We start from the raw sequence: 20,794 nt of genomic DNA on the forward strand, positions 1-20,794 counted from the left end.
ACTGCTGCCCCCTTTGTCTGTGGCTTGCCGTGGGGTCAGAACCCGTTCGAGGCCTGATGGGACAAGACGATGTGATTTCGGGGCTGTCCTTTTCTCCCCCCAAAGTCTGGGGCCCGGACATACGCCCCTCGTGTCCTGGGACCCTCCTCCTCGCCCTGTCTTCCTACATCCCACCGCCTCCAGGGGCTCCTCCGCCTTGCGCCTCTGGCCTCCCTGCGGCACCTCCCACGGGATCACCATCCCTCAACTCCAAGCATGTTCCCGGCTCCTCTCCACCCCTGGCGTCCTTCAAGCCTCTTCTTAGTTCTGTCTTCTACAAGAAGCCCCTCCCCGAACCCGGCTCCAGCTTCTCCTGTCTGCGCCTTGTTTGTACCTAGCAGTTTGCATGTGGTTTGGGAGCTCCTGGAAGGCAAGAGCTGTCTTTGACCCTTCTTTGTATCCCCAGCACTCAGCACTGAGCCACGCACACAGTAGGTGCTTAATAAATGCTCATTGACGACTAGCTGACCTGTGATAGACAGCATACAGAATGCTAGCATGTCAGTCCTGGAAAGGACCTCAAAGGTCATCCAGTGCAGGTTTATTGTACCGGTGAGGAAAATGAAGCCCAGAGAGGCGCTTTGACTAGGCCAAAGCCACACAGCTGGCATGCAGCAGAGCTGGGCCTGGAGCGGGGGCGGGGGGCCGGGGGGGGCCTCTGCGGCCACGGCCAGGGCTCTAACCACTACCCTTCACTACCTCCCTGCTCCAGACTCCTCATCCTACAGACGGGGATGTCAGGAGCACCCAGCAAGCGGCGTCGGAGCTGGACCTCGGCTCTATCTTTGTGACTCAGGCTCCCGCGTCTCCCTTGGCGTCTCTAGGGACTGAGCTGGGTGAACTGGATGGGGGTGTTCATACGAGAGCACCCCACCTTCCCATCGCCATCTTGGGGGACATTTCACCAGCAGATGCAACGCCCTCCTAGGACAGCGAGCCCTGACGTCACTGCCAAATGCCAGGCCGGCACGGCCGGGCGCCGAGGCGGCCCCTGGATCGAGAGCGTTGGCTTCAAGTGAAGATGGCTTGCTTTTGGGGGGGGTAGGGGGTGGGGCGCTGTCCAGGAGCCACCTCCATGGGACGAGCGTTCTACCGAGAGAACCGTCTTTGTGTTGCCTGGCGTTGTGGGCCGGCCATTCGCTACTTATAAAAACTGAGCGACAGCTTTGGGAGCTCAGGGGAGGGGCCGGCAAATCCCGTAATAGCGGCCGGCCGGCACTAGAGTCGAGGAGAACCGAGAGTGATAAGAGGCAGCCCTCCCTTCTGTGCAGGCAGGCGGTGGGCTGTGGGTGCCTGACACTGTAGACGCTATCTGATAGCAAGGAAGGCTCGCTGCTTGGGGCTGGGGAAGGACACTTCAGGAAATGGAGTGCGCGCAGGGAGGCGGTGCTCGGCTAGTGGAGCAGCCGCCTCCAAGCGCCCCCAGAGACGACTCACTGCCACCAGGTGGGTCCATTGTTAAAAACTTTTATTTTTGACAGTGAGGAAAGCATGGCACCCCTGCCGAGTGACGGCACTCCTCCCGTGGCCCTCGCGCTCCCTGGGCACGCTTCTGCAGGCCTGTCCAGACAAGCAACATGCCCCCTGCTGACCGGAGCGCAATCTGCGCAGAGCAAAGGCAGACGGCACCGAGTTTACAGCAAAACGGAACAAAACCCACACAGACTCGTTTGCATAGTTAACCAAGAGAAGCCCAAGCAGCCGCCGCTTACTCCCACCCATCCCAGCACCGTGGAAATCAGTGGCCAGGAGCTTGTTCCCCGGTCTGCGGGGGGCTGCAGCGTGGCATTGGATTAGAAAGTGACTTTTAAAACAGAGAAGACTGTGTCCGTTTGTCCACCACACAGCTGGGTCCCAAAGCTCTCTCCTCTCTAAGGCCTCGTCATCTGCCTCTCTTGGCGTCCCTGGGATGTGATCGAGGGAGCGTCCCTTCCACCGGCCACGCGGAGCAGGGGACCTTTCTTTTTAATGAACAGAACACTTTGGAAATCCAGAGGGTGAAGCAGACACGCTTTCAGAGATCGGAGAAACAGCAGCAGGGGAGCCCTGGCACCGCCCCAGACACTGGGGCAGCTCCTGGATTTCCAGAACCCAAGGCGTCCTGTCCGGTAACTTGGCATGTAGGCTTGGCACCCGGCAGCCTAGCGAGCAAAGGACCCCAGACCGCGGGGTGAACCACCCTTTCCTTGGGCTTAACAGAAAACTGAACTCAGGGTTGCTTTGGCGATGGGGGGGAGACATATGGCACATGGAGATAAAACATTTTTAACCTTTTGTGGTTTTGAATGCCTATACATTACTAATGGCAATAATTAAAAATACCCGTATCCATTTTTCCTTTTTAAAGCAAACATTCAACTCGTTTTCTGGCCTCAAGGTTCCAATGCTATTGCTTCATTAAAGTGGAGGTGCTCTGACAATGTGTGTCTTGCCAGAAATGAAGACGGAATCTTGAGTGGTGGCAGAAGGCGGCCACACCCAGCTGCCACCTGTTGAGTCAAACAGCTCCGGTGGCTTCAGGAAATACTCCACATCAGAAGGGTCATCATCCCCCAGCTGTAGGGAGCAGACAACTCTGGGCCCCGGCCTTCCCTGCATTGTGAATTTAAAGGCTCTCGATCCTCTTTCAAGGCTGTCCAGGGATGCCAAGAAAGAACATAATTTGGTTGTATCTTGTTGAAATTCATCTGTCTGCCGGAGGTCAGAACAGAAGGTCCAATGTCTGTGTATGTGGGGACTTGAGACATGAAAAGACACTTAGGATCAACATTCATTCACAGACATTTAAGGCAATGGGTTCGATCAATCACTGGTTTGATGAATGAGCATCGAACAATGGCTCCACCCACAGTTGTCATGGAATGGAAACGCTGGTGAGCCGACTGGGCTCCAGGCCCCAGGCCCCACTTCAGACTGCTCTGCGGGCCAAAGCCACCATGGCAGCCACCCACCATGCAGGGGGCACACTTCTGGGCAGCTGAGTTTCATCACTCCACATTCCAATAAGAATTAAAGCAAAAAACCAGTTTTGACCTCAGCTAGCATGCGCATAACCTGGGCATCCCTGGCCCTGCTTCTCCATCAGAGAGGCTCTGATGGAGAAGGGACACAGGACATGGGGATGGTGCTTACATAAAAGATTGGCTGGTTCTTTTTTAAGCGATGCTCTCCAGATGGTGTTATTGTGCAACAAGGCTTACAGACCTCGCTGCAAATGCTGGACGAGGAACGAAAGCCCTCTCTTTCCCTGCAGCCCTGATCGAGTAAGATGCCCAGCTTCGGGGGGGGGGGGGGGGGCAGGCCCCCCACCCCCATTCCAGAACTTCTCAAGGTGTGTTCTTTCTCTCCCTGTTTGGCACGAGGCTGGCCCACTGATCCCAGTGGTGAGGACTCTCTCTAACACAAAATGAATGCCAGGGCACGATGCTGTACTTTTGTCACTTAATGTCCCCCAGAAGTTGAGACAAGAGAGCTCCTGGGTCCGGTGGGTGCCCCTTGTTGGGGGACGAGATTTCCCATATTGGCAGATCAAAGCAAGTGGGTTTTTGGTGTAGGCACGGTGGCAAAGAACAGTATCACAGCCGCCAGGGAGAGCTCCATCTCTGACAGAACAGTAGCAGCAATGAAAAAAAGAACTCCCAGGACAGCTCGACGGGCGTGTCCGACTCACCCCAATGGGCTACTTGAAAGGAAAGACGTTGAGACATTTGTTTTCTGCCTCCAAAGACAATGGGACTTTTGTCATCGCATCGCGAAGGGTGTCTGGATGGCAGCAGGGTAGGAGATGAGACGTCTCGTCTCTCTGGGGGGGAAGGGACTGAAAGACCAATTTGTGACCACTTAAAAAAACCCCAACCAACACACTCCATGACATGAAACCTTTCCGAGGGTGCTTAGGTCACACACACGCTGTCAGAATGGATGGAGACAATGAGGACAAACACGGAACCGTGGGAAACACCGAAAGATTCCAAGATCTTAAGCCCGACGTGGAAACGTGTCCGGAGCCGTGGAAGCAAATCCCATTCCGGGGGCAGAAGGGGCCCCAGCACCTCAGCTGCCCTTTCTCTCCGCTTTTTTAGTTATCATATATTACAGTGCTCTATAAAACTCTCCTGTTTTTTTTTTTTTTAAAGCAGTTAGACAATAAAAGATTAAAAGATGTCTGGAAATACGCAGTATACAAAAATTAACTTTTATCTCAAAATAACATTCCAAAGGCACTTCATTCAGTAGGAAAGAAACTCAGAGTCAGTTCCACTGCTCTAAGCAGGAATGAGAGGGAGAAGGTCTGAATGTTGGCATTGGAGGAAGGAAGGTCAGGAGCAGGGTTCAACCGTTGAAACACATCAAGATTCATTCCTTTTTTTGGTATGTTTTAAGAAAAAGCGATCCAGGAAAACATGTTTCTATTTATGGAATTCATGAAAAGAGTTCCTTTTAAAATAGTGATTTTCTTTTCCTTTTTAAAAAGAGGCATGATCGACCATACTCTCGGAGACCGACGGGAAGCGTGGCAGAGCCGGCCGGGCCTCCCCTTGCTGTCCCTGGTGACGAGGGCCTGATGCACGTGGCCCCTGTTCATCTTCCTTCCAGGTCTGGCAGAAACTGCCTCCTCCCAGCGTCCATTTCCAAGCGTGGACAGTGGAGATGGTCGGAGCCTGGATGCGTTTCAGCCACAGCCAGGGTGGAAGGAGGGATGAGACCAAGGCTACCTGTGGCAGAACTTCTGAAGCATGCCGTAGACGTCTTCCTCACGACTCAGTCCTTCGAAGAAGGGGATTAGGTCCAGCAGCTCGGTGTCACCCATGTCGTCGAACCAGGACTGCACAGGGACCTGGAACGGAGCAAGTGACAGGGGGATCACTGGCTGCCCAGAGCCAGAGGACGGCCTGGCCCGGGACGCAGACTCCAGCCCCGCAGGTGGCCCGGCTGCACCAATCCCGGCTCACTGGCCTGGCTCAGTCCATCTTTTAGGGAATCACCATCCCCGTGTCCTGTGCCCCTTCTCCATCAGAGCCTCTCTGATGGAGAAGCCGGCCAGGAGCGCCCAGGTTACACGCATTCTAGCTGAAGCTGAAAACTGCTCTGGCTGCACTTCCCTCCTCTCTCTACTGAGTGGCCTGGACTCAGGGCCTCTTTTATTCCTTTGCTTTGCTGACAAACTCTGGTGTTTTTTGTTGTGATGGCTAGGGATCCTGACGATGGCAACCAGTAACTCTCCTGATACCGCTGCCCTCGAGAGGCTCCCTGGAGTGTGGATGGGGCGCTGGGGAAATGGAATTGGGAAGCCCTGGGCCTCAGTGCCACCTTGGGCACTTTGGGCCCATCCTCTCTTCTCCTGGACCCCTCCCCGACCCACCCCCATTCCTCCCTCTTAATTGGGGGGAGAGTCTGTCAGACAGAAGAGTTTCATGTCCTCAAACCCACGTACAAAGCTCCTCTTCCAGATTTCATGTTTTATTAAATTTGGGGGGGGGGTGCCATCCTCAGGATGGTCCTGAGCATCAGGAATCTAGAGGCAATGAGAAAACCAAAGCGATGCCTCATGCCAGATGACTCTGCTGAGGCTTCCGCCCCAGTCGCAGGAAGCCTGGTCAGGGCTGCGGGGCCAGAGCTGCCAATCCGAGGCAGGCCTCCAGGCATCTAGGCACCCCAGCCTGTCTCCTGGCAAAGCTGAGGGGCACAGGAGGGCGCGGGCCCCCTCTTCACTTTCAGAAATGGTCTTGGAGCTGTGAGAGCTGTCTCACCCCATTAAGGGCTCCCATCAGGACGAGAGTCACAGCCAGATTTGGGCCAGGGCTGGGTCAGGAAAACATTCCCTACAGAGTGAGCTGGTCACTTCACTCATATCTGTGGAGGGTGCACAGGAAGGCCTGCCACACTGCCCCAGGTTGGCCCTGGGGGGGGGGCCCTTAATCTAGGACACTTCCTGTTTCTGAGATGGTCCAGGCCTCCCAGGGACTCCCCAGACAGACAGTTCTTTTTCTACACTGGCCCCAGTGAGCCAGGAGCTCACCAGGCCTCTATGACCTTGGACCAGGCCTTAGAAAGTAGAGCAGAAGGGCCCAAGTCCATGGTTACTGACCCCCTCTTTCCTGCAGCCCCCTGCCCCAGCCTCAAGCCCCTCCAAGCAGGGAACGGGCAGGAAGGATGAAGCACCTAGAATGAGGACACCTGGGTCTGATGACCACCTTTGGCACTTCCCATGGCAAGTTCCTTCACGGTGAGCCTCAGTTTCTTCCACTGTCATATGGGAATATTGCCATGTGCACAACTGCCTTCCCTGGGCCCTGGTCTTGGAGGCTGGAGGAGGAAGCGGGCCAAAGTAGGCAAAGCGGTGCTCCTTTGCGGGCTCCTGAGACCTGGGCAACCCCATGGGCTGAATTTCTCTGGCCACAGCTGTGGCTCCCCTCCTGAAATGCAGAGCCCACAGCTAAGACTGGGGGCATGGGCAAGACCCGAGGGGCCACTGCTACCCTGTGAGGGGAGAGCTCAGAGAAGGGAAGGGAAGCCTGCTTTAATATTAACTGGAGCAGCCCCCAAGCTGTGCCCACTCGAGAGCAGGCCAGGCCTTTGGTTCAGCACGGAGACAACTGTCCTTAGAAAGCACTTACCGCATTCTCTGGGTGGAAGATGTAAGAGGCTGGAGAATTGTCAATGATGATTACTTTGCTCAGCTCCCGCCCCAGCTGGCTGAGGTCCTTCACGTAGTTTCCTCGGTGGAAAACACAGGATTCTCTAAAGAGCCTTGCCCGGAACACGCCCCAGCGGTCTAGCAGATCTGCCACAGGGTCTGCGTACTTTAGAAACAGAGAAGCGAATGAAGAAGGGCCAATCCAGAGCCCTGGCGGTGGGCCGGCCGGCAGGGAGGGGCGGGGGACAGGGGATGGGGGTGCAATACAGTATTCTGAAGAGATCTAGACTCAGAATATCACAGAAATTCATGCAGGGTCCCCGACCCGTCTCGCCAGCGGTGGCAGGCGGGCTGTCCCCGGAGTAGGAGGTGAGCTAAGCGGCTGTATTTTCATGGATGTACATGTATCAAATATACATTTATATGCCCATCCATCCATCCCTCGCTTTATCTTGAGTTGATCTAAGAGAGAATTCCCATTTCCCAGGCTCCACAAGGGCCACCTGGAGGCCACTGACATGGCATTGTATGGAAATGCACTCATGTTCGTTTCCGTGGCTTCACCAGATTTCTACCCATTGTACAGGCAGGATGCTTACTGACTGTCTCCAGGTGGCCCTGTGGCCAAGGCCGTGAGGACACGGGATGGAGTCAGAGCCCCTGTGGGGCCTCCCTCTTGTTCCCCTCTAACCCTCTAAATGGAGTTGATCAGATTAGTGAACAGTCACCCCTTGGAGTGTGGAAATGGTAGTGCTGGTAAAGGGGGGTTCTGCGAAATGTGCAGAAGAGAGGCCTGAATGAGGCCCCTGGGGAGGGAGGCGGATGTGAGTGAGGGATCCAGGAAGGCCTGGGACTCAGGTAACAGTCTCTGCCTGTCCCTGATGGGCTGGAATCAGCTGCTGAGCCCTCAGTTGAAGCCAGAGCAAAAGCTCAGACAGAATTAGTCCATCTTGCCACTTTCTGGCCTGATCCTGGGCCTTCGAGGGCTGCTGAGCCTGAACAGACGACCACACACATTTCCCAGAGAAGAGCCACACAGCTGACCCGACCGGAGAGGCTCAAAGCCTGAGGGAAAGCCTGGGGGAGCAGCAGGCCCCTGAACCAGCCCTCCTCAGGAGGGATGGCATAGCAGACTCACATTAGATCACGGGCCTGCCGGGGGAGGGGAAGGCCACTCCCGGCAGGGCCTCGTCCTCAGCTGTTGGCAGGAGCAGATGGCAGGGACGATGGGCGCATGCGGGTGTACTCCCCCCCTCTCTACTTATCACTGCCCACATCAGTGCCCAGTACAGGGTCTGACACACAGAAGGGCCCCCCCCAAGGCAATGCCAAGTCTTCAGGCCTGAAGCTTATCAACCGCGAGCACAGAGAGGTCATGGGAGAGCTAGGCTGGACCAGCCTCACTAACATTCATCTTTTAGAGGATTCTCTGGGAAAAACTGGACCTCCCCAAGTCTGTTTTCCAATCTGAATAGAGAAAAAGCAGCAGGTCCAGGCCCATTAAAACCTTGCTTCCCCGGCTAGGCCAGAGGCCAGCCAGCTTAATGAGGAGGGGCCCAGGACAGCACAGGCCCCGTGTCTTTGCCGATGCTTGGCCGGGCCATGACATGCCCACGTCAGCTGTGGCGGAGGGGGGAGCAGGCAAATGGAAGCAGCTGTGGGCGGCTGGCCTGGCAAAAGCCACTAAACGATGGAAGGAATTTCAGGCTCTTCCCTCTGGGGCAGCAGGCCACCCGAGGCTGCCCAGAGCCAGGGGGAGGAGCTCGGCCCAGGTGAGCCCTGCCCCCAGCCACCACCCCCTCTGGCCAGCACCGAGTGTGTGCTCCCACCCCTGCCCATCACAGCCTCTCTTCGCACTTCTGCTGGGCCCAGTGCTGAGGACGCCTCAGCACTGGGTCACCCCAGTGATGAGGGGGTCACCCCATTTATCCAGAGAAGGAAAGAACATTTTGGGGATGGGGAAGGCCGGCCCCGGGAGCTTGGTCTGGTGTGTGCTTCGTGCGCATTTGTGGACATATGTTGCCTCCCCCAGCAGAACGGAAGCTCCCTGAAGGCAGGCACTGTTTCTTCCTTGTCTTTGTACCCCAAGGCCTAGCAGAGCCCATGGTACGTTGTGGGCACTTAATAAATGCTGGCTGGCTGGCTAGGTGGCTGAAAACCTGCATTCTGAGCCACCGGCGTCAGGGGAAGAACTTTGGACGGAAGGACCCTCACCAGGAGGCCATGTGAGTGGAGAGAAGCAGGGTTTTGGAGGTCGGGTGCCTATACCTTCGTGACCACGGGACACATGGGGCGGGCTGCCCGGACGGACTCCAAGACTGGGGTGCCGGCCTCTGGCACTAGCCAGAGTCAGGAGATCAGGGTGCAGACTAGCCATGTGACCGAGACAATGAGGCAGGTGGACGGCGTGTCACTTACGGTCGTCCTACAGAAGTTGGGAGGTCAGGAGGAGGGCAAAGGTGGATTCTGCTTTGGATGCCGAGTTGGAGGGGTCTGGGACATCCAGGCGGTGGTGCCCAGCAGTCACTGGAGATGTGCAGCTGCAGCTTAGGTGGGAGAGGGCTGGGGTGTGCCCCGAGGTGATTATCGCGCCCACGGGAGCTGAGAAGATCACCCGGGGACAGAGAAGGAAAGACGGCCCAGGGGAGAGCCCGGGACCACAGGAGGGCTTTGTAAAGGGCTGGTGGGAAGAGCTCATAAGGATGATGACAGAGGATGGCAGAGGGTGGATGATGGAGGAGATGGGGAAGGGTCAGCCAGAGTCAAGGGGGGGGAACTGAAAGAGATGATCCGGGAGCAGGAAGGGGGCTTCTCAAACACCCCGGCAGGTCAAGGCTTGAGGAGTCGAGCGGGAAAGAGACTGGTGGTGGCTTTGGGCACGGCGGTCTCAGCAAAGTGGTGGGGAGGCACAGAGGAGACCAGCAGAGCTCCGGAAGAAACCACCACTTGGAACAAGGCTATGGGAGCTAAGGGGCACCAGCAAGGCGCCAGCTGCAAGTGGCGAGTCGCCGCCTCACCCACCATCCTCCTTTGTGGGTCCACTCGTGGGTGGCTCAGGAGCCAGGCTTCACAGGGCCCCTGCGGTACCTCAGTGGAGACCTCTTTATCTAGGAGTTTGGCGATGAGGAGGACAGAGAGGATGGCGGGGTCATGTTTGTAAGCAGCAGGGAAGGAAGAAAAAGAAGAAAAGGGCCTGTGTGAATCCGTACTGGGCCCCGCCATCCTGGCAGCACGGGGCAGTGGTGGGGAAGGCTGATGGGGTGCCAGTGAGGGTGAGACCAAAAGCAGAGGCACCGCCAGGCCTGAGTCTGTCATCAGGCTGGAGACAAAGGCAGGAAGGAGGGGACGTTAGGGCCAGGAAGGACCTGGGATTTCAGAGTTCTGGACCATGATGGCAGCAGTGATGGGTGACAGTGGGACTTCCGCTGTGACCAAGCCTGCCAGGGAGGCAGGAAGGGGTGGGGGGAGGGGAGCCAGGATGCCTCGGAACCGAGGGCTGGCCTTGTAGGGGTCGGCAGTGACTGTGACGAGGTCCTGGGCATCAGTAAGGAAGCTTTAACTGCCGGCTGGGCATGTTGGGGCACGAGAAGAGCCACCAGCCCTAGGGAGGGCGGCCAGGGACCAAATGTCCAAACTGAGAGAGAGGAAGCGTGAGGGGAATCTGATGATACAGTGACGGCTCCTGAAGGCTGGAGCCAAGGAGGGGAGGGGAGGGGAGGGAATGGCAGCGGGGGGCTGGTGCTTTGTCAGCCATATGACACACAGGGCCCAGCTTCTGGGGTCCGCTGATGGCAGAGAGTTGTAGGAGGGGTCGGAGCTGCAGGGTCAGCAGATCTCTGGGACCGGGTGAACCCACTCGAGGGCCTAGCTCTTTGGCTTGGTCCCATGCAGGTGACGTGGGACGAGGTCACCCCAAGATGCTCCGCTCACAGGTCTGATGGACAGCCCTGGGCCAGGCTCCAACAGTGATCTGGGTGGGCCGTGCCCTCTGCCCTCACCCCCTTGTACTGTCCTAACGCGTGCCATGTTGAACCCCTCATGGGAGAATGTGAGCTCTTGGAGGACTGGTATTTCGTGCCACCAGGGAGTGGTCAGCTCTCATCTTGTGCTGGCCTGGGTTCCTGCAGGCCAAGCCCTAGGGGAACCCTCGCTCAGGCAGCTCTGGCTTTGGGCATCCCACGGGACAGCCTGTGTGTTCCTCCGCAGCCCACCAGCCCCGCTGAGCTCCCAAAGCTGGCCTGTTCACCTTCTCTTAGGCAGTTTTTCTGCCAGCAGTGGGAACATCCGCACAGGGTCCCCTTTGGTCAGACGGAGGGCTGCGCTCAACCCAGCACCCTTACATGTGAGCTTTATGATGCTGGCAAGAAAAGCTTCTTCTTATCCTAAGGGCCCCTCCCTCGCCCCAGAGCCCACGATGCCAGGGCGCTCTTATGGGTGGCAGAGCAGGGATGACCCCAAGGGGGAGCCAGTGGCCAGACACAGATACGTGGGTTTCACTGAGGACTGTTCTGGGGTCACTGCCACTGGCTGCGCGTCATTAACCTCCCGGGTGCCCTAGCTCCCGTGCCGCGCTGCACGGCACGCCCTCAAGTCCCAGAACTTTGGGCCTCCTTCATCTGCTCTTGGCTATAGCCATGGCAACCACAAACCTCTCACTGTGGTATCCCGAGCCCCCCAGTACAAACAGAGGCTCTATTGTAAGCCAAGCCCGGATGGGCTGGGATCCGGTCCCCATGGAAACCCCCCAGCCACACAGTGACAGAAAACACCCTTGTCAGATAGCAGAGGGAGGGAAGGAAGGAATGAGGGAAGGAGGAAGGGAAGGAAAGAGGGAGGGAGGCAGGAAAGGAGAGATTAAGACAGCCCCTCCACACACCCCTCCCCGCCAGGACAAACCTTCGCTAGGCTGGCCGTGAAAAGTACACACTCAAAGAGCTGCCCCATCCTTTGAAGAAACTCATCCACATGTGGTCGTTTCAAGACGTAGACCTGGAAAAAGATGGGGCTGTTTACTGACAGTGTCTGTTTGGAGAGGCTGAGCAGCAGGGCAGGGGCTGAGGTCGGAAGGCCTGCTGGGGATGGCCCCACGAGCCCCGCAAGGGTCCAGCTAGGCCCTTCACCTGGGAGCCCCATCTGTGGCTCTGGGAAAGGGGAAGCGGTGGAGGCAGGGCAGAAATGATTCCAGGATCCTCGGGGCTGGGGTGGGCAGGGGGCATCCAACTCTGGGCCTAAAGAGCTTTGCTGGAGGAAGGGGGCAGGCCATCCCCCTGCCCAGGACTTGAAAAAGACCTTGGCTCATTTCCCTTGGGGCCACCCTTACTATTCTGGAGAAACGGAAAGGCCCCGGTCCTGTGGGCTCTGTGGTACAGACCTCCACAAAAACCACGCAGCCGATGATTCGGCATGCCAGGCGCTGGGGCCCCCGGGGACGACACGATCCCCGGTCACCAGAGCTTATGTTCGAGGAGGGAGACAGCAGCAGGAGCTGCTGAAGGGCCAGTCACGAGGGGCTCAAAGACGGTGGAACTGCAGGACGAGGCTGAGCGAGATGAGGACCAAATCAGCTCGGCCTTCGACGCTCCTGATGTTAAGAGGGAGCCGCCGCCGCCGCTGCCTCCTAAGTTCACGTCTCCACCCTTGGCCCCGGCCTCAGGTTTCCTGGGACCGAGACACCGTCCCCAAAATACACAATTCAAACTATGGAACTGGAAGTCCCAAGAATGAAGGCCAGAAGCTCCAAGAATTTCTGCATTGGACATTTTGGTGCCAGGGAACTTGGTGGAGGATGTGGACAATGGTCCAATGGCACAGGACGGGTCGCAATCGGCACCGCTGGAGGGAGTGCCCTGATCAATGAGATCCCAAATCTCCCGGAGCATCTGAATATTGAGTAATTTTAGTGCTGCTGATTCAGGAGCTGCACAAGACCACTGAGCTCCGAGAGGAAAGGCAATCAAGGACCAGAAAGGCGACTTGACCAAGGTCATACAGCAACTAAATAGAAGAGCCAGGATTCAAACCTGGGTCCTTTGGCTCCCAATCTGAGGCTCCGTCTACATGATACCCTAGGCTGTTCCCCCCCACCTCACACACAGGTGTCATTATTCTGCATGCCAAGAGAGGAAAGAGTCACTGAAATGGGTCTGGAGCTGCAGGCAAACACCGCCCTGGGGACGGAGCTCCTGCGTCCTCCCGGCTCCTCTCCCCAGGTACTGCACGCTCAGCCTTCCCGCCCTTCGCAGCCTATTCCCTGGGCTCCTTCCAGAGCAAGTTTGGGTGTGGGGCCATGGGGATACTTCCCGTCTTAGGGGGGAGTCCCAGGCAGAGGGGGCCGTGCCATGAGGGCCAGGAAGAAGGCTCCCCTCAGCGGGTATGGAGTCACACCTGGTACCTGGATGAACTCAGAGCACAGCAACCTCAGCTAAAGGGAAGGGGGGTGGGCAGAGAAGAATTTTTATTTAAAATAGGAGAAAACTTCACCAAAGAAAAAACAAAAACCCAAACCTTCCCCAAATGCCAGAATTTGCTGAAATTAGACATTGAATTTTAGTCCCTTTCAAAGTGGGAAAATGAAAACCAAGCAAAGGACGAACATGCAATGTGGCGAGAGGGAATCCGGGCCACAGTCCAAGTGGGCTCTGAGGCCTGCTCAGGTGGGGAGCCAGGAGCCCAAAGAGGCCAAACAGGCCCCATGGGAGGGGGGCAGAAGGCAGGGAAACATCCCGCTAGTGGGAATCTCATCTTCATCTCCCACCCCCCTCCACGCTCACACTAGGGGGTCCCAGACACTCTGCGGCACCCCCAGAGCAGGCTTGGGAAGGGGCACAGCTGCCTCTCTCCCGTGGCATTAACGTTGGAAGGGATGTGGGCTAGTATGGCTCTTCCTTGTCTGCTTTTTAATTAGGAGCGTTACACGTACACATCGTTTTGAATACACTCATTTCGAAATCGCGGTTTCCACGGCTCGGCTCGCACGGACAAGCTGGACCATTCTCCAAAGGCTTCTGTTCCTCACGCTGGCCGGCCATCCATCCTCTAGCGCGTCGGGAGATGCTGGCGTTCTAGGGCTCCCGCTGCTGGTGCCGCTTAGTGTGGCCGTGCCCGAGTGCAAGTAACCAAGAATAGGCCAATGAGAATGGGTCCAGCCTATCCTGGATTACTTGAACCAGGGCATAGCCTTTTCCAGGAGGACAGCTCCCGTGGCTCTATCAACGACGTGGCTTAACTCCCGGTAAGCTGGGATTTCTGCATTCCACGGCACTCACACCCTCTCGGGGTTTCTACTTCTAAGAGAAAGGCCACAGCTGCACCAGGCCTGGGCTGCACCCCTGCTCTGACCCATGTCCAGTGTGGAGACAGAGCGAGAACGTCACCCCCTGCTAGCACCCCCTCCCCCGGGAAACATCGCCGCTGTCTTCCCTCTTAGAATGTATTCTGCACATGTGAAAGCACTAACTTTCGCCCATCGTGACTGCTTTTTAGGAAACTGAGTCTGGCTCTACTTAGGTGAGTCCAGGCTGTACTGCCCCCTCCCCTCCCCTTCCCTCCCCTCCCCTCCAGTAGAATGAAAGCTTCTAGCTGGTTATCTTTGGTTCTCAGCCCAGCGCTGGTGCATTGTTAGGAGCTCCACATAAGTGAATTTTCCAGTTAACTGAAGGTGTAGGCATTTTGCAAAGCCCTCTCTTTCATCGATTCTTGGTGCCTCAGGAGATGATGAAGATGAATAAGTACCCCAAGCAATGTTCTCCAACTCTGGGGCCTGCCACTAGCTAGGGAGCCTCTGTCCTGCTCCTGGACATGGCCAGCTGGCCATATGAGACGGTGATCATCTCCCTTGTGGCCCCAGCCTCCCTCACAGCGGCCCCTGCTTTTCCGCAATGGGCTAGAAAACCCAAAGACCCAACTGGCTAGGACACATTCCGTGCCCCGCGACGGACATCAGGGCTCTCATGGAACCCAATGGCTCTGTTCTTTCTGGTGCTGAATACTCCCCAGCGCCAGGAGAAGCCTGGCCCCCCCATCCCTAACTGGGGTGGTGCCTGCACATCAGAGCCCTGAACGACAGTCTGGGAATGGGATTCTGGACCTAAGATAATGGAAGGAGAAGTATGAAGGGGGGCGGTCACTGCTTGGCATGAGAAGTCCCACCTTTGCCCAGGACACCCAGGGAGTGCTCCCGCTGAACTGCGCGTAAGAACAGAACCGTCTTCAGAAGAGAGGCAGACAAGCGACGAGCAGCATCTTGGGCGAGTTCTCCCACTGCCAACGTGCTGCGCAATTTTTCTCTGTACACGCACCAGAGTGTTTTGGACGATCTGAATGATCGATGTGCAGCCCACGTTAACAACAAGGACACTATCTTAGCCAACTCAGCACAAAGGCTGGGCATAAGGAGATGCTGCCGCGAACAGTCCCCACCTGCACCTGCCCCTACCGTGAATGCTGGAGCCAATGAGAGCTCCCCTAGGGCATCCCTGCCCAGACCTCGTCCAGTCCCGCCCCACAGACTGCCAGAGAGTGCGCTTACCATCCATCTAACATGGCAGCCCAGCTGGCGCCTGAAGTTTATCTCAGGGATAGAAAGCACCCTTCCTGCCCACCACATGAATGGGTGGAACCAGCAGGGATCGTGGAGGCTGCCATGACTGCCTGATGACCTGCCCTCCTCCAGGTCCCTGGCAGGGCTCCCAAACAGCCCACCAGGTAATACCTCCATTTGGCCTCAGCTGGGCAGCGCACGAGGGGTAGCCAGGCTGGAGAAATGCTGACTGGGGTCTGGTGTCACAGCGTGACAAGCCAGCCATAATCCTGACCACCGCGAGCACAGCCAAAACATGGGCCGGAGGTCCATGGGGACATCAGCTATTGGGGAATGCCTTGCAGTTCTTATCCCATACTGGCAGCTTTGAGATCTATAAAGTCCACGTGAAATGAAAACGGCCTTCCCTGGCGGGGGTGCGGTGTTTGGCTTACAAAAGTCTTTTTCAAAAAGTTGGATTTGGATTCTAAGATAAAAATCAATGATTTTTATTCCCTCTGCATTACTCAAATTTCTCAAAGTTCTATTTAAGGGATAAAGCAAAACTCAAAAAAACAAAGTAGATTTCTGGTGAGTCTGGGGTCATATTTTGCCAGACAACTGAGAAAAGAACAGACAGTGGGGTCTGAGTTGTACCTTGAAGATGAAATCATGCCAACGATTTGGAGGAGGGAGGGCTAGTTCTCCACCTTTAACCAAAGCTCCCAACTTTCTCCTATGGAGTTTTCACCGAGGATACTCTTCACTGGCCACTGTCCATAGCACAAGCTTCTTCCTTTCCCCCTTTCTGTCCAAAACATTCCTCTGATCATTCCACCTCTGGACAGAACCCTACATCTGCCTCCCCGTCCTTTCTGTTCTGAGAGTGGGGGCCCCTGGGGCCCCATGCCCCACTGTACTCTGCACTCTACAAAGTGCATGCATGCCATCTCCCTGGGTATACTCGTGGAAGGCAGGGCCTTCATAGAGCCTGCTTAACACAGGGCCAGGCACACAGACAGCACACGATGAATGCCTGCTGATTGGCCAGTCCTGTCCTGGGCGCCCTCCAAAGATTCATTCCAACATTTCCTGCCTCACTGCAAGTGCTGGCCAGTTACCCAGCCTCTCCCCTTAGTTTCTTCATCTGTAAAATGGAACTGCCAGCTGCCCTCAAAGGGCTCTGGCCAAGTCCAAATAAGAGAATGTGTCTGAGAGCTCAGAAAAGGCAAAGAAGGAACACAGATACAAGTGGAAGGATGGTCATTGCCTAGACAGAGGCTGCCGAGAGGTCTGGAAGCAAACCAGGATGGACAGACGGACGGACGGACACACACACACACACACACACACACACACACACACACACCCATCCTCCGGGAAGTTTCTCACCGGATAGTTTAAAAGACTTGGTTGCATCTGTCTGAAGGCTCCTTACCCCAATGAGACGCCAAGCCCACCATGGGACAGTGGATGGTACCAAGAGCTGCTGCAACTGAAATCAGTCGTTATCACCCGGCCCCAAGCTGGAAGGGCCCTTACCAGGGAGCCGCGATTTCTCCCGGTTATCCCTGGCCTCTGCCTGGCCGCGTATCCTCCCACGCACTGCCCTAGATGGCCCTCGCCAGGGAGCCGTGAGTCTCCTTTTCTCAGCTTCCTCCAGGCCCCCTTTGCACGCATCACTTTCTGTCTTCTACCAGTTAAAATCTACTAGAGCACACACACTTCTCGTTCAGAATTCAGCCTTCAGCTCTCTCTGCTGGTGCCTCTGTAGGGCCGTCTCCCTTCCCTGGAAGGCGCTCCCTCTTTACCTCCTTCTCCTAGGACTGCGAGAGAAGCCACCTCCTACAGCAAGATTTCCTTGACTGTCTGTGCTCCCCCCAGTTGCTAGCGTCCTTGTCTCCCCACTCAAATGACCCAGGTTTGCTGACCTCAGCAGAAACACGACAGGGAGGGCCAGCAGGGTCCCTTCCAATGCTGCCGAGATGGAGACAAACGCTGTTTAATGGGGACTCCAAGAGCAGCTGAGCCCAAGACTTCTCACCAGCCAGCCAGGCAGGAAGGGGCAGGCCCCAGACTGAAAAAGGCGTGCAGAAACAGAAATGGCAATGACCACTCACCACACACAGTCCTAGCCCCACGCTCACCACCGGCGGCTCAGGGAGGCTGAGTCTCTGCCCAAGCCCACTGTCTAGAAGGGGAACTTGAGTTCTCTGACATAATGTCTACTGTGTGCCAGGCACAATGCTGAAGGCTGTACAAATATTACCATTTGATCCTCACAACAACACTGGGTGCCATTATCACACTCATTTTGCAGGTGAGGAAACTGAGGCAAACCGAGGTTCATTGATTTATCCACAATCACACTGCTAGTGTTTGAAGCCAGATTTGAACTCAGGACTTCTGGGCTCCAGACCCAGCACTCTCTCCACTGCACTGCTCAGAGCCTAAAACCTAGCCAGCTCCCAATCATTAAGAAGTCAAAAAGGCCAAAGAAAGGTCTATTAAAAGCAGGTTAAAAAAATGAATCGTGTGACTTTTTTTTTAAAAGGTAGCAAGGGAGATCAGCCCTTGGCCCTATTTAACCTTGCCCAGCTTTCTGAAGCTCAGTGCAGTTGAGCAGTTTGGACCGAGCTGAACGAGGCCCAACAGGCCTCATGGGGCCCTTGCTGGGGGTGAGGGGATGGACAAGGTTTCATGGGTCTAGGTTAGGTTCTGTCCCTTACTGTGGTCCGTACAGCTAAGGAAGCCATTGACCTTTGACCAGATACTGGGCCCTGAAAATAGGAATCCAGGGAGAGGTCATCCGGGGAAGCTCTATAACTCGGGCACGGGGCAGGGGGGCCTCCACAGAGGAGGATCTCTAGATGGGGCAGGAATACTTTCAGACAAGGGCTGAGCTCGTCAGCCTTGCATGGTTACGGAGAGACCCTGACGGGCTGAGAGGGATGCCAAGTGGGCCAGGCGGCTTCTGGGCAGGAAAGGGGGAAGAACTGAGACTCTCAGGCTGTTTTAGCAAACCAGGCTCACTGACTGGAGGCTTGAAGGCACTGAGCTGGGCAGAAGTTGGGGGTTCCTGAGGAAGGGCGAGAACCAGCTGTCTGTGAGCACCTGCGTGGGGGGGGGGTGGCACCCTGTGACTTCCTCCAGGATGGTTCTAACTCTTCAAAGTGCCAGCCTGCTTTTCACAAAGATGTGTAGGACTCTGTCCAGGCCCAAGGAGAGGGCTACGTCTAGGGTCCCCAGGTCAGGGAGGGAAGGAGAGGCAGGCAGCCAGCCATGCATGGGGACCCCAAGCAGATGAAGCCCTTGGCCAGCAGGCCAAAGGCGAGGGCACCACCATGGCTGCTGGGGCGTGGGGGCGGGGCTGAGGCGACAACATTCCATAAATTCTACAGGAAGCCTTGTTAGGGTGACTGCCTAGCAGAGATACTTACTTGATGTATGGTTCCGTCGATTTCAACCGGAACAATAAAATCAGCATTACTGATAGGCTGGAGAGAATGAGAAAAAGATCAGTGTTTCCCAAGGGCCCAGAGCCAGAAACATGTGCACAAGTGGACAGGCTACTGTAGGAGAGAGTGGGTGATTGCCTCAAGAGTTAGGAGAGAGACTCCACCCAATCGGTGGGTTTTTCCCTGAGGTTTTACTCAACCATTTAGCTGATCTTTTTCTTACTCTGAGGGGCAGGGATGTCACCCATTTGCTCACAGGAGATATTTTATCACAAAATTGGACCCAGCTTTAACCCCATAACCTGTGACTCTGCCATGGGGGAAGGCCTTTCCTTTGCTGACCTGGGTCAGAAGGTTCTCTCCTACTTCTGGGCTTTGCCAACTGCCCAGAGAACTGCTCAATGACTGGTTCAATGTTCCGTAGCCAGGACATGTCAGAGGTGACACTTGGCCCCAGATCTTCCTGGCCTCCAAGGATGCCTTTCTCCATTCTTAAAACAGGAGGGTTAAGTCTCCCTGGAGCTGGGGCCTCAGAAACTGGCCATGTCTGTAGCACCCCAAGTCACTCTGCAGAAGTGAGCTGTGGATTGGCTCAGCTCTTTAGAACAGAGGCAGACAAAGACAGAATTCAAGACCTCCTTCTGAGCAGGGAGCTTTCTCCTCCAGCCCTGGGTTGGGGAGCTCTTCCATCTCTGTCCATTAACCCATGCCTAGCTATCTTGGCACCTCTGGCCATGAGGGAACAAGCTAAAAGCATGGATGGCCCCATACAGACCACCAAGTCTAAGGGAAAAACAATGGGTGAATCCATCCAGAGTGATGGAGCTTGGTTCTGAGTGCTTGAGGGACAGGAGAAGCCCAAGACAAGGCCTCTGGCCTCAGGAACCTTGCAGATCTCACCAAGGAGCTGGCAGTAGGGCAGGAAAGCTCAGGGCACACACCCTACCCAGGAGGGCCTCGGGGCATCCCCTCCCCCTGGGGAAAGCCAGACTCTACTTCTCTGACCCCTCTCTCCTCTGTCTCTCCCTCCCGCTTCTCTCCTTCTCTCTCTCCTCCTTCCTCCCTTCTTCTCTCTCTTCCTTTCTCCCTCTCCCTCTCTGCCTCCCCTCCTTTGCATCCCAATCATTTCCTTTCCTGTCCTTTCCTGTTTCTTCATTAAACAGTGTCTTACACAGAGTAGATGCTTAATATGTAAAGGTTTGCTGATTGACTTTCTGAGTGATGAATGCTTTGCTGAATTCCATGGAGGCTGGGCTGCCTAAGATGCTGTGGGCATAAGGGTGAAGGGCCTTTGTACAGTGTAAAAGGTAGACATGTTCACAAATAACCCCATTCTAGCTAGGACAATTTCCAAGCTGGTGATTCTGTGCTCTCAGACAAAGGAGATTGGGTTGGTGGGGGTGAGGGGACAAGGAGTGTTTGTGTTTGAAGATAAATGGGGGCTCTCCAGTCTTTGGAGGCCCAGTCACTGGGGGAGCCCCTCTGCATGGGGAGCAGCCCAGGGCAGGAGGGGGAGTGGTCTGGCACCATCAGCCTGGTCTGCCCTTTCTGGCTGTGCACCAGGGCTCATCTCACTAGGGATGGCCTGGGGCCCATCAGCCTCTGGGCATCTGGAGATGTTAACGATGGGGAGGGAGGGGGGGTTCCAACTCGGACCCTCTGCCATTCCTACATGGATAGTCACCGTGATGGCTCCAACCAGATCCTAACACTCATCCAGCTTGGGAAATCCCCCCGGCCCACTAGGACTCAGCACTGTGAGTGGCCACCCCACCAGGACTGGAACACCATCAAGATGTCACTGAACACCAGCAACTGTGTCCGAGCTGGTTCTTCTCAGCCTGGAGGAGGAAGCTCTGATGCCTCAGACAGGCGGGGGTGGTCAGCCCCGAGCCTCAGGAGTGAGAAACACAATCCCCTCACCCAACCCCCAAAATGGAAATGCAACAAGATCTTTTTCATCATTTGAGCACCGTATTGTACCACAGAATAAAGATTCATGGCTAAAAAATAAGAAGGAAAACCCAAGCTTGCCCAGACCCAAGGCCCTTCCCCAGGGAGGCAGCTTGGGAAGGGCATCTTTGAGGAGAGGCCTGTGTGAGGCCCTGGACTCAGGGTCTCGGGGATGCTGGCCGGTTCTGA

General features: G+C 55.9%; 1 protein-coding gene across 2 annotated transcripts in view; it reads right to left on the reverse strand.

The window, feature by feature from the left end:
• Positions 1-1,490: 1,490 nt before the first annotated feature.
• The window catches only part of CTDSPL (CTD small phosphatase like), a 71,597-nt gene continuing 52,293 nt past the window's right edge, over positions 1,491-20,794 (reverse strand). For both annotated transcript variants that reach the window (XM_027835770.1, XM_027835771.1), the window contains 4 exons: positions 18,635-18,691; positions 11,573-11,665; positions 6,657-6,842; positions 1,491-4,876 (listed from right to left, as the gene is read on the reverse strand). In XM_027835770.1, coding sequence (XP_027691571.1) covers positions 4,751-4,876; positions 6,657-6,842; positions 11,573-11,665; positions 18,635-18,691 — 462 coding nt within the window. In that variant the 3' untranslated portion in view covers positions 1,491-4,750. The remainder of the gene's footprint in view (positions 4,877-6,656; positions 6,843-11,572; positions 11,666-18,634; positions 18,692-20,794) is intronic.

The sequence above is a fragment of the Vombatus ursinus genome, unplaced genomic scaffold (genome assembly GCF_900497805.2).
Source record: "Vombatus ursinus unplaced genomic scaffold, bare-nosed wombat genome assembly UNPS02014817.1, whole genome shotgun sequence".
NCBI lineage: Eukaryota > Metazoa > Chordata > Mammalia > Diprotodontia > Vombatidae > Vombatus > Vombatus ursinus.